Source organism: Artemia franciscana, chromosome 7, assembly GCF_032884065.1.
Source record: "Artemia franciscana chromosome 7, ASM3288406v1, whole genome shotgun sequence".
Classification (NCBI taxonomy): Eukaryota; Metazoa; Arthropoda; class Branchiopoda; order Anostraca; family Artemiidae; genus Artemia; species Artemia franciscana.
This window is the reverse complement of record NC_088869.1, coordinates 36,874,520-36,892,050: the sequence shown is the minus strand read 5'-3', so window position 1 is coordinate 36,892,050 and position 17,531 is coordinate 36,874,520. Positions and strand designations below refer to the sequence as shown.

Genomic DNA, 17,531 nt, shown 5'->3' with positions numbered 1-17,531 from the left:
CTGGCTGATAGTCTAATCATTGAATTTAAAAATACTAGGGTTAGTGGCAGTGTCTTCGGACCCATGAAAATAAAATGATTATTTGTTAGATTTCTATTTAGATTTTACTATCGATTTCATAAGAAAAATTTGAAAAGAGAGACATGGCTTGAAGGAGCGAAAGCTTGGTGGAACTGTTTCAGCCTTCGATATCGACTATAAAACTCCATTAACACACTGTAAGCTCAATGACAAGCGAAAACCTTCTTTTTCCACCTCAGGCAAGAATTCCACATAAGTTTCTAAAACAGAGTGACAGGGTAATCAATCCGGCTTGTGGCCTGTGCTTTCCGTAATCACAGCAGAAGTTAAAACCTTTACAAATGTCTCCTAATAGGTTAGAACCGGTACAATAGAAAAAAAAAGACTGGCAACCAAAGGGTTGCTTCTGCAGCACAATTAGTTCCTATTTTAATTTTTTGTAGTGGGCTAAGTAAAATTGAATAGAGATAACTGCAAACCAAGGAGGAAGTAAAGAGGAGAATCTATAATAGTTATGTACACAAGTAAGGTTGATTTTAGAACCACTGTTTGTGGTTGGAAAATCAGCATGGGGTGATGGAAAATTATCGGCGCACAGCATGGGTACTGTCCGGGGTGGAGTAAAAGAACCACCCTCTTTCTGAGTGTAACGAATAACCACCCTCATCCATGTCTAAAATGGAATATTTTGGAAAATGGTGGGGTAATATCAACCCTGCTCAACTGAATAGATTTTTTTTTAGAATATGATACTTACACCAGAATGGAGCAATTATTTATAAAAATAATTAATGATTGAACTAAGTCCATGATGCTCTGGGATGAAAACCAATTCATACTGTGAACTCTATGTTTGTGGCTAACTGTATGCGGGACGCCGTTCTGGAGGTATGTTCTCCATTGTCAGTTTTGGTTGCTTCTGGTATCTTCTTCTCTCTTGGTAGTTAGTTTCTCAGTACAGATTTTCTGCAACAAAACATAGCCAGGACAGCCTGAGAATTTTCACAGTTGCACATTCAACTTTGGTAGTAACAATTTCCACTTTTGAATTTGGACCATGCTCTACCACAACGTTTTCAACGGTTATTTCAATGTCGTCACGAATCGGAGATCGATCTTCTGTGGTCGCAACATACTTTAGAAGTGACCCTCTGCTCTTTTTGTTCTCTTCTCTTCGTACACCCCCCTCGGAAACTGCCGCCAAGGGCGGTCCGCACCCCCTAGTTACGCAACTATGCCTTTATCTTTATATCTTAAATTTAATACACAGATGGTTTACGATCATTTTTTATTCTTTCTCTCTTCACCTTTGAACATCCAAGTTCCGCTAAAAGTCTTAAAATTTAACAGAATTTAAATTTTATCGTCACCCTAAAACGGAAAATGATTTGGAGATTTGACAGTCACCATAGTTTTCGTTCTTCTGTTTATCGATCTGAGAGTTGAGTGTTTCCAGACAATTTATTTTTAGCCGAACTGCTTTAAGTTGTTTCGCAATTCGTTTTTTACTGATTGAGAGCCAATTGTCTCCGTAGAGTGAAGGTGGCAAGTTACTACAACAGAACAAAATATTTCTTAAAAAAAAAAAATCATGGGCAATATTTATGGGTAATTATTGTTTGCTCATATAAGTATTTCACTACCAATATGATTGCACCTAAAACACGGGGAATTGCGACGGCTGTCACGACATATAAATATATCAGACCCTTCGTGGGTCTGAAACATCATTCGTTTTTGTTTTTTTTTTTGTAAAGAACAATGGTTAAGAATATAAGTTTATTTGGAATGCCGTAATAAATGAAAATTTTCCAACAAGACTTTCGGTGGATTGTTTCAAAACTATTTCGAAATCAACAATGATAAGATATATATTTTGCCTGTATTCACTGCATTTTTCGATCAACTTCCGTAGGATATATATAAGGTGCTTATCGAAGGCTGTCTGGATGTGACGAAGGATTATATGTCATAATAGTTTCTCGAGGATGAAAGAGACTGTTGCCTCTCCTTTTATCGCACATGATAACACTCATACCACAATATTAATTAATTTTTAATGCCTAACACTTTTACATTAGGATCATCCTATACATGTATATATATATATATATATATATATATATATATATATATATATATATATATATATATATATATATATATATATATATATATATAAAATATATGTATATTCGCGAAATACTTATGAGTCGAAAGAAGTACAAACTATTTGTATGTCTGAGGTTGTGAGGGGAGGGGGCTTTGGCGTGTACACAGGTCCAAGGGCCTCGCTTTGCACTCTCCAGCTAAACGTATTTAAAATTCTTAAACGACTCTGATTTTATTAAGATGTGACATGTTCACAGTGTGTTAAATTTTGAATTATTTTCATTTTGGGTGTCTACATTGCAATATTATCCTTATTTGTGTAATCACCAAGCTCAGAAACCCTTAAATGCTGTTTTTTGGGGAAATCAAGCACTATTTGTGAAATATAAACTTAATGAATTTTTTTTCTATTAAGTATTATGTTTTACGACTATCAATAGGTTACCCATGCCGGAAGAGCCCCCAGCTGAGCACAAAATAGGTTAAAGGGTAAAACATCCAATGTCCCTTTCCCAGAAAAATTGTGTGATTCTTTCTCTAAACTTTAACTGAAGGGTCCATGGTGGTGCATCCAAGATTTGGGGAAAGGAGGTAGGTGGCTAAACTTTGAGTCAGATTACTTGGTAGATTCGTAGGCCAAAACTTTTTTTTTGATTTATCGATACGTTGAAGGAGAAACTTAACGAAAGTGGTAGAAATATTACAAAATCCAAGATGGGACCCACCTGCACCCTGTCTCATCCTGGATTCGCCTCTAGTGTATATGTATGTATATATTCGAGGATTTTTAAAAATAGGATTCAATGCTACCGTAATAATTCAATTTAGCCTGTTTTTACTAATATCCAATAAAAACTGCTATGGTTTGAAAATTTCAGTCTTTGTACATGGCAATGCCTTTCCCATTTTTCAGAAGCCGGAATAAAACGAAGGTCTCTGTCAGAGGCCTCCTCTTCTAAAAGAAAGGTTGACTTTGGAAGAATTCCTTCATATAGTCCTATTTCCGAAGACGAGGGACATCAGTCTGATTTAAGAATTGGCATGGTTGCAGATGCTCTTCAAAATAAAGGAGATTTGCTGGATCTTATTGAAGATGGCAGAGGACTAAAAAGGTATGTTTTACTGTCTGTTGTCTTATTTAGCTATTTAGCTTATTTAGTTATTATTTGTCTAATCAATTAAATTTTTTTAAATAAACTTGATAGAAAATGACAAAGAATATCATGGCTGGCTACTTTTCATTATATAAAGCCCATTAACTGATGGGAAAACATTTAGTGTGGTTTCATTATGTTTTTCAGTATGTAGAAGATGCTGGTATACATTTGAGTTTGTGGATGCACTGATTGGCGTTTTGATAGGACTATCTTTTGTTCGTTGATGTTTTTACCAATTTAATAGTTTTATACTATTTTATGGGATCAATCGGTTTTAGTGAAATACTTAGGTACGCATAAAGTCTTTTGGTTTTCTTAGGTAAGCTTGTCATTCAAGAGTATACTCCTGGGAAACTCTGAGGAACCTTGACCAAGAGAACAATTCCTAAGGGTTTAAATGGGGTCATTTTGACCCCAGAGACGAACCTATTAAACCTTTTGGCTGTTCTGAACATAATGACTATCTCAAAAAAATTGTCCAATGCCACCCAATGCCACGGAAGGCTACGGGATACCCGGGGGAGGGAAAAAGGCATGGAAGGGGGCGGTTGCCCCTATTAGCCCTTAAATAAGACCCTAGATCTTTCAATTTCCGATTGAGTGATTTTTCCTCGAAATTTCTACCAATTTGCCTTCCGTGCGAAATCAAAGGGGGATAAGTACACTGAAGGCACGGGGGGCTTTACTAAAGGCTACGATGGTGATTTGCCTCTGATTGTTGTCATAAACCTAACTCCAACCACGGACCTTTCTGTGGCTATTCATACTTAGCCTTCGAGCGGTGGACCCGTAATCCAGCAGCTAATTGTATGATGGTTTATTGGTGGAATAAGAAAGGCTGTTGTGCTACGAGCTTTTGATTTCTGGACATACGATCGTGACTTGATGAATGGAAAAGATTGACATAGAAAACGTCGTTTCTAAAGTGGTGGTAAGTCTTACTTTGAGTGTAATGCTTGCCAGAATACAACAATAATTGATTGTTTTTCGTACTATTGGGCTCCAGAGGTGACATCTTAATTTGCTAAAGGAACCTACTAGATTTCTTCCGTAACTCAGTCAATATGTCTTCGACGTCGTGAGATTCGTTTCCAAATCGGCAAAATAAAAGTGTCCACTACGAACGTTCATAATTTTTGAGCCTACTTATATACTACATACGTATGTGGAAAAGAGTGAAGTATTTTTATAGCAACTAATTAAATCATACTTATCAACGTTTTGGTGGGCTGATTGAACATGTGAATAATGATTATTCATTATCAATTATAAATGATTATTCAATAGGACTTTTCTTTTTGTTGTTGTTCTTTGCATTTTTGCCAGTTTCAATGCTACCATATGATTTGTCGGCTCTGAAGTCCGAATTCGGCCCTTTATGGGCTTGTGATAGATATTTTTTGAAATAAGTATCTTATCTTAATGGCGACTTAGAAATTTTTCAGATTGACCAGTTTTCCTTAGGCAGCACAAACACTTATTAAAATCCTCACCATATTGGCCAATAACGGTTACTACAATTTTTGCACTATTTTTTAGAAGTTGTTAATATCTTAGCTTATTGGTAAATGTTTTGTGCCTCCATTTCAATTTAAATGAATTAATTAGTTAATTTATTGTATTCCCGTCATGTTTAATAAATAAAATAAGCACACAACATAAGGAAACTACCGTACGAGTATTGACCACTACTGGTGGTCAATGCCGCAGATGGGGCGTTATATCTGAGACAGTAAAAGCTGACATGATTGTTTGAGGGATAAGCAAATCAGCAGTCCAAGATAAGTTATTTGGTCAGATGGTTTGATCAAGGTGCTATCGAGGAGTATGCAAAGACTCAGAGGACTTCTATCCAGTTGAACTGTAAAACTCTGGACTGTCTAGAGTTGAATGCGAGCTTGATCTTAGCATGTTTTCTGGCGAGGGATTGAATATTTTATGGAACCTCTGCAGAGCACGGATGACATTCATAATGTGATCTGCGTGACAGATGAAGGGCAAATTAACACAATACAATATGCAAGACATGCAAGAGGACAGGCATTGTGATTGTTCGTCAAGAACGTAATTGTTGAGCAATTTGGGAGATGAAGTGACAATGGGTCTTTGACCTTTTTTACAGGAAAAAATAATTCACATGGATGTGAGAGAGAGTTTGACTAGCGGTAGTTTCAACTGGACTTCTGAACTGGGAAACATGTCATGAAGTGCACCAACAATAGAATAATTCATCCGTCTTTTTGCCAAAAAAAAAGCATTGGAGAATGTATAAGTGAATCAAATGTCCTGTGAACATTGTCCTGTCAATTCTTAACTGTCACCAGCACTATTCGCATAAATCAGGGCGTTAGCTAGAGCTGTAAAAGCATTCGTTAAACAAATACCATGGTGGAACCTAAACTGTTTTGGAGTCCGGTAACATTCTTGCTTTAATTCATCAATATAAATCAACTCGAACACCTTACATAGAGTAGTGGAGTCAGTTGGAAAACAAAAGATGTGCACTGACACCGAGTAGTAATTTTACCTTTTTTCAGATGGACTTCAGATCCCCTACTACATTTAAAGTTGAAGGTACCACTCCCTGAGTAAACGTCATCTGCATTCTAAGTTGCAAATGGGTTTGAAGCTGGTATATACCGTGCTTAGCAAGTACTGCACTGAGAGCACTAATGCCACAAGATGATTTCTCTTAAGGTGTTCTATACCACCCTCAATAGTCGTCGAAGTGACAATAAATCAACAAATGCCATTTTGGAACGAAATTTTCGGATTTCCCATGAAATCTTGTTTGACAATGGAATAGGGTGCACCCATGTACTGACGGCACTCTTGTGGGTTTTGGTAGATGTTGATAATTTAGAAGAGTCACTTGTTCTAGGGAGTCACGATGCCTATTGTTGACTCGCTGAGTCACGCACATATTCTCATTTAATTTGATAAACTTCGAGTAAGCAGTTATTCCTGTGTAAAGAAGCGTTATTCGTATTTTGTGTAATCTGTACAATCGTCTAATCGTCATAATCAAAATGCCTTGCATCCACAGTTGCCTTTAAAATTGGGACTGTCTTGGCACACAGTCTCACGCGGTTTTCTCTGGTATTTTAGGAGGTAAGGACGTATCTTTTATTGTTTATGTGGATGACATTTTCAATCTCAACTGAAGGGTAATGGCTTTTGAGAAAAATTTTTCAAATTCGAGTCAAGAGTTTTCAACTGGGGCCTAGTTTTATAGTTCATTAGCTTAGTCTTGATGGAGTGGCGGTTGCTCCCAAACCGGAAATGAAACATCCAGGTCTCTCAATCAGTGACTCCCTTAAAGCAGCTAGAAAGATCCCCAGTGTGTCAATGCAAGAATGGAGGTGAGTTTCTATTTGTGTGCAAGCTTGAAACATTAAAGGATTTATGGGATAGGGCCTTTGGGCGTGTAAATTAATGATTAAAATTGACTCTCAAGGATTGGAAGTAAATGTTATGGTACAATTAGGTGGCCTGGAACATTCTTCAGGGTAAAATGTCAGGAACGGCTAATGGTGCTAAGGCAGTGGTCTCCAAACTATGGCCCGAGGGCCACATCCGGCCCGCCACATAATTTCATCTGGTCCGCCAAACAATTCCCCGTGTGGTGGCCTTGAAAAAAATTATCGTACGACTGGTATCGCATAATTATTCAAAGCTGTGGCGGTTGACTGGTGGCGCTCAGGCGGGTAAGCCCGAGTCAGTTTCCCTCTCTTGATTGTGTGAATCACAGATACTAGTACAGGTAGGTATGTATTGTGCATTACAACCAATCAGTTGATATTATCAGATTGTGAATGGATTTGGAAATTGGAATTTTTTGGCAGATATGACAGGTCATATGAATCGCTTGAATCTGAAATTGCAAGGCAAAACAAATTTGATCAGGGACTACTTTGTTCATGTTCAGAGCAAAACTTGCGCTATTTGAAGGCCAGGTGAAAGTTAAGAATTTTGCTCATTTTCCATGTTGAGAAAAATTTCAGATTTGAAACAGAAGTTTCAGGAGCAATTTGCTGACGGTGATGCCAAAGAAAATAAAATCAGGCTCTTTCATAATCCATTTGACTACAATGCTGAAAATCTTCCAACTCTATTTCAAATGGAAACTATTGATCTCCAGGCAGATGACAGACTGAAAGATAAGTATAGAGAAGGAGATCTGACTGAATTTTATAAATGTCTGCAGCCAGATCCGTTTTCAAATTTGATAAAGTTTGCTTGTAGTTTTGTGTCCATTTTTGGTACAACATACTTGTGTGAACAAACATATTCCAAAATGAAGTATGTGAAATCTAACTATCGAGCAAATTTGTCTGATGATCATTTGAAGTCTATTCTTACAATTGGCTCATCTAATCTGGAACCTGATTTTAATGAAATTTTAAAGTCAAAATGACAGTATCATTCGTCTCACTAATTTTGTCGCATAAAACTAAAGGCATGGGTCTATTTAGTTTACCCTGATTTTTCCAACAAGATATGTTTTAATTTTTGTATGTTTATGCTCTAATATTTGGGGAAATTAAATTACTGGCACTAATTTTTTTTTGTCTCTCAGTTTTTATCCCTTCGGCCCACATAAATATGGGAAATATATAATATGGCCCTTACATTGAAAAGTTTGGAGACCCCTGGTGTTAAGGTGAAACTTTCAGGGAATGCTGTGGGGGATATATAAAAAAAGCACACTTCTCGAAATGCAAATTGCTTTCAGTAGAGCGAAAGTCATGCTATTGCCTCTGGAAGGTTTGGAGGGTGGTAGTCCCACTAATGTTTGTAATAATTTCTGTTAATCTTAAGCTTGATTGGACTACTCATTTTGATTTCTCTTCGTTTTAGGGTTCATCTATTCATCTATAGCAGTAGTAGCTATCTTCATGTATGATATGATTATTTATTTGTATCTCAGTATTTGTATGATTTCATATATTTATTTTGATTTGTTTTCATTTGTTTGCTATAAGTTTGAATTATTATAGCACTTCGTTTCCGCTCGTCTTAGTTTAAAATGTGTCTTTACTTTTCGTTGAAAAACTTATTGTCTCGATTATGTTATATATTTTTATTTATTTAAAAAAAATTAAATCCTGAAAAAATCTGAAATGCTTATTTGAAGTGCTTCTTCTTCCTTTTGATGGCAAACAATCTGCCTCAATGCAAATTGCTTTCAGTAGAGCGAAAGTCATGCTATTGCCTCTGGAAGGTCTGGAGGGTGGTAGTCCCACTAATGTTTGTAATAATTTCTGTTAATCTTAAGCTTGATTGATTTCTCTTCGTTTTAGGGTTCATCTATTCATCTATAGCACTAGTAGCTATCTTCATGTATGATATGATTATTTATTTGTATCTCAGTATTTGTATGATTTCATATATTTATTTTGATTTGTTTTCATTTGTTTGCTATAAGTTTGAATTATTATAGCACTTCGTTTCCGCTCGCTTATTTGAAGTGCTTCTTCTTCCTTTTGATGGCAAACAATCTGCCTCAATTTTCTTTTTTGTGGAGGAGGGGTAATTTTTCGGTATTTTAGTGAGGGGTGGAAATTTTGGCGATGAACCCTCACCGAAGGAGCCGATATAATTATTTCTTCTTTTTTTTTTCTTCAAGAAGGTTAAAGACTTTGTTTCTGTTTCTTTCCAGTACAGTAGATCAGTTTTGACCTTCTGATTTCAAGCATTAAATGACAATGTTTTAGTTTGTTTTGGCCGAGAAACTTGTGCTATCTAAGCTTTTTTTGTTCAGATTTTGTGTTAGTGTAGCTCATTGAATGTGCGACGCGCTTGAGCTGTTAATTAACGTCAATTTTTGACAAAGCGATCTATCTATTAAACAAAGTGCTTTAATTACAATGAATTGTAGTTAATATTTTGTGATAAATCATGATACAGTTTTTAATTTTGGAGGCTTATCATGCTAGGGCGCCTGTTTTATGTTTTTCATTTTTATTGATCATTTATTGTTTGGGCCCGTTGCCTAAGTTTTTTTACGACCTTAAAAACCACATGAGTGTTTATGGATAGCACCGACTTTGTGGGGTCCGTTTTACGCAATCTTTTCTTTCTGTAAGTTTAGAGGATTGCGCAATTGATTGTAGCTTCTAAATAACAGACAATATTTGTTGGAAACAAGAGTCATAAACTATTTCATCATAAGACGTTGGACAAAATTGCGCATATGTGTGACAATAATTTTATCTGTACTGTGATAAAACTTATCTCATTGTATCATTTCTATGGACATCTAAAGAACCATATATTTATCTATCTCCCACATTACGCCTATGTCTAATCATTTAAATGAGAATGCCTATATCCATTATTGTGCATAGCCGCGGTTGTTTTTCTTATTCATATTTTTGGTGCAAATATATAAAGAAAGGTTGTTGTTCTAGGAAAAAACTAGAGATTGAGTCCTGTTTCGCGTTTCCATCATTGGCCCTTGAAAGACCCTATTTGGCACAAGATCCAATTATAAAAGATATGCAGTTATTCAGCAGCAGTAGGAATGATTCGCCACTTTCTCCAATGATGGCAAATGTGGAGTACGATGACCATGAACCTACTAAGGTTGATTCTCCCTATTCTTCTGCTTTTGTGTTGCATAGTGTGGTAGGTATTTTACATGGTCTTAGATGTTTATGGAATCATGCTCTTGTATCTAAAAAGAAACATATAATACAGGGACCTTCAAACTGGTCTTTGCTTTGAGATTCAAAAGACTAATAAATCCTTTCATTTCTATGTTTCTTTATAAATTTAAGAAATATGGAACGACTGGAAAAAAAATACCATACATATCAAAATTTTGCAACAAGTCTACAAAGGGACAAGATACTTGTATCATTGAATCATTAAAAAACCAAAAATGTGCCGAGACTAAAAAATCTTCAGATTTCATTAAGTTCCCCATTTTCAAGCATAATTTTTCTTAGAATTTGTCAGTAAGAACTGTGAAACTTTTTGATAATATCCAAGTAACTACACAAGTGAGAAGGGCTCTTCAGGGTCAGTCCTCTTAAAAACCCAAGGTTTGAACAACCTCCCTATTAACTTTAAATACTATCCGTATAATTTTTCTATTAATTCATCTTTATCAAACAGTTTCTTGGTAACGAACTGTAGTAAGGAGCGACCAGGTTCAATAGTAACCGAAACTCTAAAAAACGGAATTTTGATACCAATATATACATCAGAAGAATCGGAATTTTATGCTGATTTTAATCAGCATTTAGTCTTACCCAGCAAAAGTTTAGTCCTACCGAGTCTAGTCTTACCCATCAAAAGTTTGCAGGGGCTGTCCCCTCCTCAACTCCCCGCTCTTTACGCTAAAGTTTGACTCTTTCTCACTGCTCTACTTTTTAAAACAATAAAAAGCTTTAGCGTAAAAAGTGGGGCGTTGAGGAGGGAACAGCCCCTTTCGTCTACGGAATAATCGCTTTTCGTTTTAAGTTTTAGTGTCGCTCCTTACTTTCAGTTAAAAAAAACTTGTTTTTTTGTTTTTTTTTTTAACATTTTTGAATTAATGCAGGTTTTGATTTTAGCTCACCGTACATGAATAATTAAAACGAAATTTGCATATTAATTTTACTTTTTTTTGGCTAAATGGCTTTCTCACAGTGTGATCGGACGATTTTGAGAAAAAAGGGTTGGGTGAGGGGGCCTAATTGCCTTCCCATTTTTTGGTTACTTAAAAAGACCAGTAGAACTTTTAATTTTATTTACGAGCGTTTTTATTAGTAATAATTTTGCTCAACTTACAAATTAACTTACGTAACGAACTTCTACACTCGTATATTTTTATTACGTATTTAGGGGGGTTCCTCCCCTCGTCAATACCTTGCTATTTGCGCTAAAGTTCGAATTTTGTTCCAATTTTTTAAGAATGACCCCTGAATCACAAAGGCTGTTTAATTAGAATAAATAGCTCTTTTGAAATTACAAAAAACACTTTAGCGTAAAGAGCGGGGTATTGAGGAGGGGACGAACCCCCTCATATACGTAATAATTTATGTTGGCTGTATCTTTTAATGTTGCTCCATACTTTCAGTTGAAAAAACTAGTTTTTTTTATATTTATTTTGAATTTAAAAGTAAAGCTGAACTGTAGCTGAACCAGCGGGAATTTTAGGTGGGTGGTAGTCCCCTTTGTATAAAGAATGGTTTCTGCTCGTTGTTTGAAATAGGCCGTAACTTCAGAATTTTTTAAGGTAGGGGGATCGTAACAAATTTCTCTGGGGCAGATCTCTTTTAGGTGATAGCAAAAGTACGAGGTCTTTAAAATTAAGTTCCAAGCTTAGGAGTCGTGATACTGTGAATTCTGAAACAGTATTTTTGGGAAACGGCATTCTGAAATGTATGGCGCTGGAATTGGACAATTTTCAAAGCAACTCTAGATCTATGCTTTACAAAGCTTGTAGCTTTTCAAACGCTTCGTGGTAACGAACTATAAATAAGTAGCGACGCGGCTCAATAGTAACCGAAACTCCAAAAACAGAATCTTGATAACAATAGATACTTTAAAAGAATCAAATTTTGATGCTTATTCAAAATATGTAAATCTCATCAAATTTAATTTTACCCATCAAAAGTTACGAGCCTGAGAAAGTTTGCCCAAATTTTTTAGTGATCTTAATGAAAATTATTCCTTCAGATTCAGCATCCATCAGAGAACTCTACTGTAGAGGTTTCAAGCTCCTACCTGCAAAAATGTGGAATTTTGCATTTTTTGCCAGAGGAAAGATCACTGATGCGTGTTTGTTTTGTTTTTTTTTCCAAAGGGTGATCATATCGAACCAGTGATCGTAGAAGATCGGGAGAGGGCTCACTTGATCGGAAATCAAAAGTTCTCAGTGGCTTCTTTAAGTGACCAAAAATATTGGAGGGCAGCTAACCCCCCTCCCAAACTAATTTTTTCACCAAAGTCACACGATCGAAATTTTAAGATATACATTTTGTTCAGCATAGTCGGAAAATCGAATAAAAATGTCTTTGAGGATGATTTAACCCCCCACATTCCCCAGGGGAAGGACAGCAAGTTATGAACTTTGCCCATTGGTTACATTTAGTATTGGCTATTGGGAAGTTTACAAACGTTTTCAGGGGAAGTTTTTCTGGTGGGAAGAGGGGGGATACGTTGGAGGATCTTTCCATGGGGAAATTTTTCATGGGGAAAGGAATTTTCCATTGAGAGGGAGCCAGATTTCTCATCATTGTTAAAAAATGATTAGAATTAAATTAAAAAAAAACAAGTTTTGTTTTAACTGAAAGTAAGCAGCAACATTAAAACTAACAAGAGCTAAGAGCTCATATGGCACTTGTGACGAGGTCGGAAGAGCCAAGAGCCAGGAGCTCATATGGTATGAGCTTTGGCAAAATTTTAAGAATCAATAGATTGCTTTAAAAGGAAAATCAGAGGCTTAATGCCGGTCGGGATTTAAAATAAGAGCTCTGAGTCACGAGGTCCTTCTAAATATCAAAATTCATTAAGATCCGATCACCCACTCGTAAGTTAAAAATACCTCAATTTTTCTAATTTATCCTCTCCCTTTAGCCCCCCAGATGGTCGAAAAGGGGAAAACGACTATATCAAGTCAATTTGTGCAGCTCCCTGACACGCCTACCAATTGTTATCGTCTTAGCATGTCCAGAAGAACCAAACTCGCCAAAGCACTGATCCCCACCCTCTAACTCCCCCAAAGAGAGCGGATCCTGTCCGGTTACGTCAATCACGTATCTACGATATTTATAAGCGTTTTCAAAGAATTTCTGGTTCCCCCCTACAACTCCCTCTAATGTCAACAGGTCTGGTCGGGATTTGAAATAAGAGCTCTGAGACATGAGTTCCTTCTAAATATCAAACTTCATTAAGATCCGGTCACCCGTTCTAAAGTTAAAATACCTCAATTTTTCTAATTTTTCCAAATTAACAACCCACAGCTCCCCTAAAGAGAACGGATCCGTTCCAATTATGTCAATCACGTATCTATAACTTGTGCTTATTCTTCCCATCAAGTTTCATCCCGATCTTTCCACTCTAAGTGTTTTCGAAGATTTCTGGTTTCCAAGATTTCTGTTTTCCCCCCTCCAGCCCCCTATATCTCCGGATTCGATTCGAATTGAAAATTGAGCATCTGAGACATAAGATCCTTCTATATATCAAGTTTTATTAAGATCCGATCACCCATTCGTAAGATAAAGATACCTCAATTTTCACGTTTTCCAAGGATTCTGGTTTCCCCCTTCAACTCCCCCCAATGGCACCGGATCTGGTCAGGATTTCAAATGAGAGCTCTTAAGTACAAGATCCTACTAAACATCAAATTTCATTAAGATCTGATTACCATTTCGTAAGTTAAAAATACCTCTTTTTTTCTAATTTTTACGAATTATTCACACACACACCCCAACTCCACTAAAGAGAGCGGATCCGGTCCGGTTATGTCAGTCGCGTATCTTAGACTTGTTTTTATTCTTCCCACCAAGATTCAACCTGATCTCTCTCCTTTAAGTGTCTTCCAAGATTCCCCCCCCCCCCAATGACGCTGGATCCGGTCGGGATTTAAAGTAGGAGATCTGAGTTTCGAGGACCTTCTAAATATGAAATTTCATTTAGATACGATCACTCTTTCGTCAGTTAAAAATACCTCATTTTTCTAATTTTTCAGAATTAACCCTCCCCCCCCAAAAAAAAAATCCCCTAAATAGAGCGGATCCCGTTCTGGTTATGTCAGTCACGTATCTAGGACTTCTGCTTATTTTTTCCACCAAGTTTCATCCCGATTCCTCCACTCTAAGCGTTTTCCAAGATTTTAGGCTCTCTCCTAACTCTCCCCAATGTCACCGGATCTGGTCGGGATTTAACATAAGAGCTCTGAGACACGATATCCTTCTAAACATCAAGTTTCATTAAAATCCGATCACCCGTTCGTAAGCTAAAAATACCTCATTTTTTCTAAATTTTCCTATTTAACCGTCCCCCCTCTCCGCCCACGACAATTTCTAATTTAACCTGGTCTGGTTCCTGATACGCCTGCCAAATTCCATCGTCCTAGATTATCTGGAAGTGCCTAAACTAGCAAAACCGGGCCGACAGACCGACCGACAGAATTTGCGATCGCTATATGTCACTTGGTAGATACCAAGTGCCATAAAAATTGGTGATCTGTCAACTGAAGATGTTGCCATATAAACGAGTTTTCGAAGCGATTTTTTTTCCGTTGACTATTGTTTATTGTGTTCGTTTTTCTTTTTCTTCCTATTAATGTTGTCTATTATCTATTTACATTTAACCCAGAGTAAAAACATACTGCATACTGTGCGCGACTCCCGTGCTCTTTCTTCATTACCCTCTTTTCTATCCGCTTCGATAAGAAAATATTCTGCTCCATAGAGCACTTGTCTTCAAATTCATAATTCAAATCCATAAAACAGAAGAATTTCAAGAAGAAAAAAAAACGACTAACCGGGGATTTTTCTTCTGTCTATGTCGAGTTCTCTTATCTTTTCAAGTGATGTACGTTATTTATCGGACCGGTTTTGTAGAAAAAAAAGAGAAGAAAATAACAGATTAAAAAAGTTGAATGAAAACAACAACTGAAACAAACAATATTTTTTAAACTAAGAAGGAAAATATAATTAGGATTGATAACGAAATACAATTTTCATGATCTGTCCCCCATATTAGCTTTAATAGGTTAACTAAAATGCCATTGAGAAAGCTTTTCTATGGAAGCAAATAACGGTTAGATCCTAAAACGGTTAAATTAAAAAAATTTAACTGGAAGTAAGGAGCGACATTAAAACTTAAAACGAAAAAAAATTATTCCATACATGAAAGGGGCGGTCCCCTCCTCAACGCCCCGCTCTTTACTTTAAAGTTTTTTATTGTTTAAAAAAATATTAAAAAGAGTTAAACTTTAGCGCAAAGAGCGGGGCGTTGAGGAAGGGACAGTCTCTTTCATATACGGAGTAATTTCTGTTCGTTTTAAGTTTTAATGTCGCTCCTTACTTTCATTTAAAAAAAACTTGTTTTTTTTTTTATTTAATTTCTGAACGTTTTTGAATCAATGAATTTTTTGATTTTTGCTCTCCGCAGAGGAATAATTAAAACGAAATTTGTATATTTATTTTTTTTGGCTAAATGGCTTTCTCATAATTTTGATCGAATGATTTTGAGAAAAAAAGAGCGGGGGAGGAAGCCTAGTTGCCCTCCGATTTTCGGTTAATAAGTAAAAGATATACGTAACTTATAAATTAGCTTACGTAAAGAACTTTGTATTCTCATGTTTTTATTACGTATATGAGGGGGTTCGCCCCCTCGTCAGTACCTCGCTCTTTACACTAGAGCTTAAATTTTGTCCCAATTCATTAATAATGACCCCTGAATCACAAAAGCCGCAGAATAAATGGTTAAAATTACTAAAAATACTTTAGCGTAAAGAGCGAGGTATTAGGCGGAGGTGAGCCCCTCATATGGGTAATAATTTCTGTTCGTTTTAAGTTTTAATGCTGCTGCTTACTTCCAGCTGAAAAAAAATTTTCATATTTATTTTTTCATTGTTTTTTTTTAAGTAATGCTAGTAAATCCTGCTCTCTTCATGGAAATTTTCTTCCCCCATGAAAAATTCCTCGATGGAAAGTTCCCCCAGCATATCCCCCTCTTCTCAACCCCTGCCTCCAACCAAAAAATCCTCCTGAAAACGCCTGTACACTTCCCAATAACCCTTACTATATGTAAGCACTGGTAAAAGTTTTGAACTTGTAACCCCTCCCACGGGGACTGTGGGGGAGTAAGTCGTCCCCAAAGACATAGTTATAAGGTTTTTCGACTACGCTGAATAAAATGGCTATCTCAGAATTTTGATCCGTTGACTTTGGGAAAATAATTAGCGTGGGAGGGGGCCTAGGTGCCTTCTAATTTTTTTGGTCACTTAAAAAGGGCACTAGAACTATTCATTTCCTTTAGAATGAGCCCTCTCGCAACATTCTAGGACAACTGGGTCGATACGATCACCCCTGAAAAAAAAACAAAAAAAAAAAACATAAAAACAAACAAACAAATAAACACGCATCCGTGATCTGCCTTCTGGCAAAAAAATATAAAATTCCACATTTTTGTAGATAGGAGCTTGAAACTTCTAGAGTAGGGTTCTCTGATACGCTGAATCTGATGGTGTGATTTTCGTGAAGATTCTATGACTTTTAGGTGGTGTTTCCCCCTATTTTCTAAAATAACGCAAATTTCCTCAGGCTCGTAACTTTTGATGGGTAAGACTAAACTTGATGAAACTTATATATTTAAAATCAGCATTAAAATGCGATTCTTTTGATGTAGCTATTGGTACTAAAATTCCATTTTTTAGAGTTTTGGTTACTATTGAGCCGGGTCGCTCCTTACTACAGTTCGTTACCACGAACTGTTTGATAATAACCTTACAATAACCCAAGTTTGATTTTTGTTTCAGTTATTTAAGAATGACACCTGTATCACAAAGGATGTTTAATTAGAATAATAACCTCTTTTAAAAGTTAAAACAGAAACTTTTGTGTAAGAGTGAGCTATTGAGGAGAGGCAGTCCTCCTCATATACGTAATCTTTTCTATTCGTTTCAAGTTTTAATGTCGCTCCTTACTTTTTACTGAAATTTTTTTTTCTTTTATTCAATTGCTGATCGCTTTTTAAATAATGTTTAGAAATTCAGCTCCCCCTCCATGGAAAATTCCCCTCCCCCACAAGAAATTTCTCCATGGAAAGATTCTCCCACGTAACTAAAATTAGCGATATTTGCGGAACTAATTTTGTAAGGCATAGTAACAGAACGGCCAAAGAGGTCGAAACTATTTTTATGAAGATGAAAGTCACAAGTTGAGCAATTCTCAGATGACTAAAATGAATGAATGAATGAAAGAAAGAAATGATCTTTAACCCCCTCATGTACGTAATAATTTATGTTCGTTTTAAGTTTTAATGTTGTCCCTTACTTTCAGTTTGAAAAAAACTTTTTTTTATTTAATAATAACCACAAGCCAAAGACATACAATATCTTTGGTTTATTGTCACATAAAAATCATAGTTCTGAAGCTGCTTAAGATAAAGTTAAATGCTAAGATTGGCCAAAAAATAACACAAACAAATTATTGTTTATATCGGCCATTATTTAACAAAATTCGAACTTCTGCGAAAATTGCTATGTATTGACGAAGGGGTGAACTCCCTCATATA

General features: G+C 36.2%; 1 protein-coding gene across 8 annotated transcripts in view; it reads left to right on the top strand.

The window, feature by feature from the left end:
* LOC136029228 (uncharacterized) overlaps positions 1 to 17,531 on the top strand; it is a 497,253-nt gene that overhangs the window by 462,590 nt on the left and 17,132 nt on the right. For all 8 annotated transcript variants that reach the window (XM_065707441.1, XM_065707447.1, XM_065707443.1 and 5 more), the window contains 2 exons: positions 3,047 to 3,245; positions 9,704 to 9,920. In XM_065707441.1, coding sequence (XP_065563513.1) covers positions 3,047 to 3,245; positions 9,704 to 9,920 — 416 coding nt within the window. The remainder of the gene's footprint in view (positions 1 to 3,046; positions 3,246 to 9,703; positions 9,921 to 17,531) is intronic.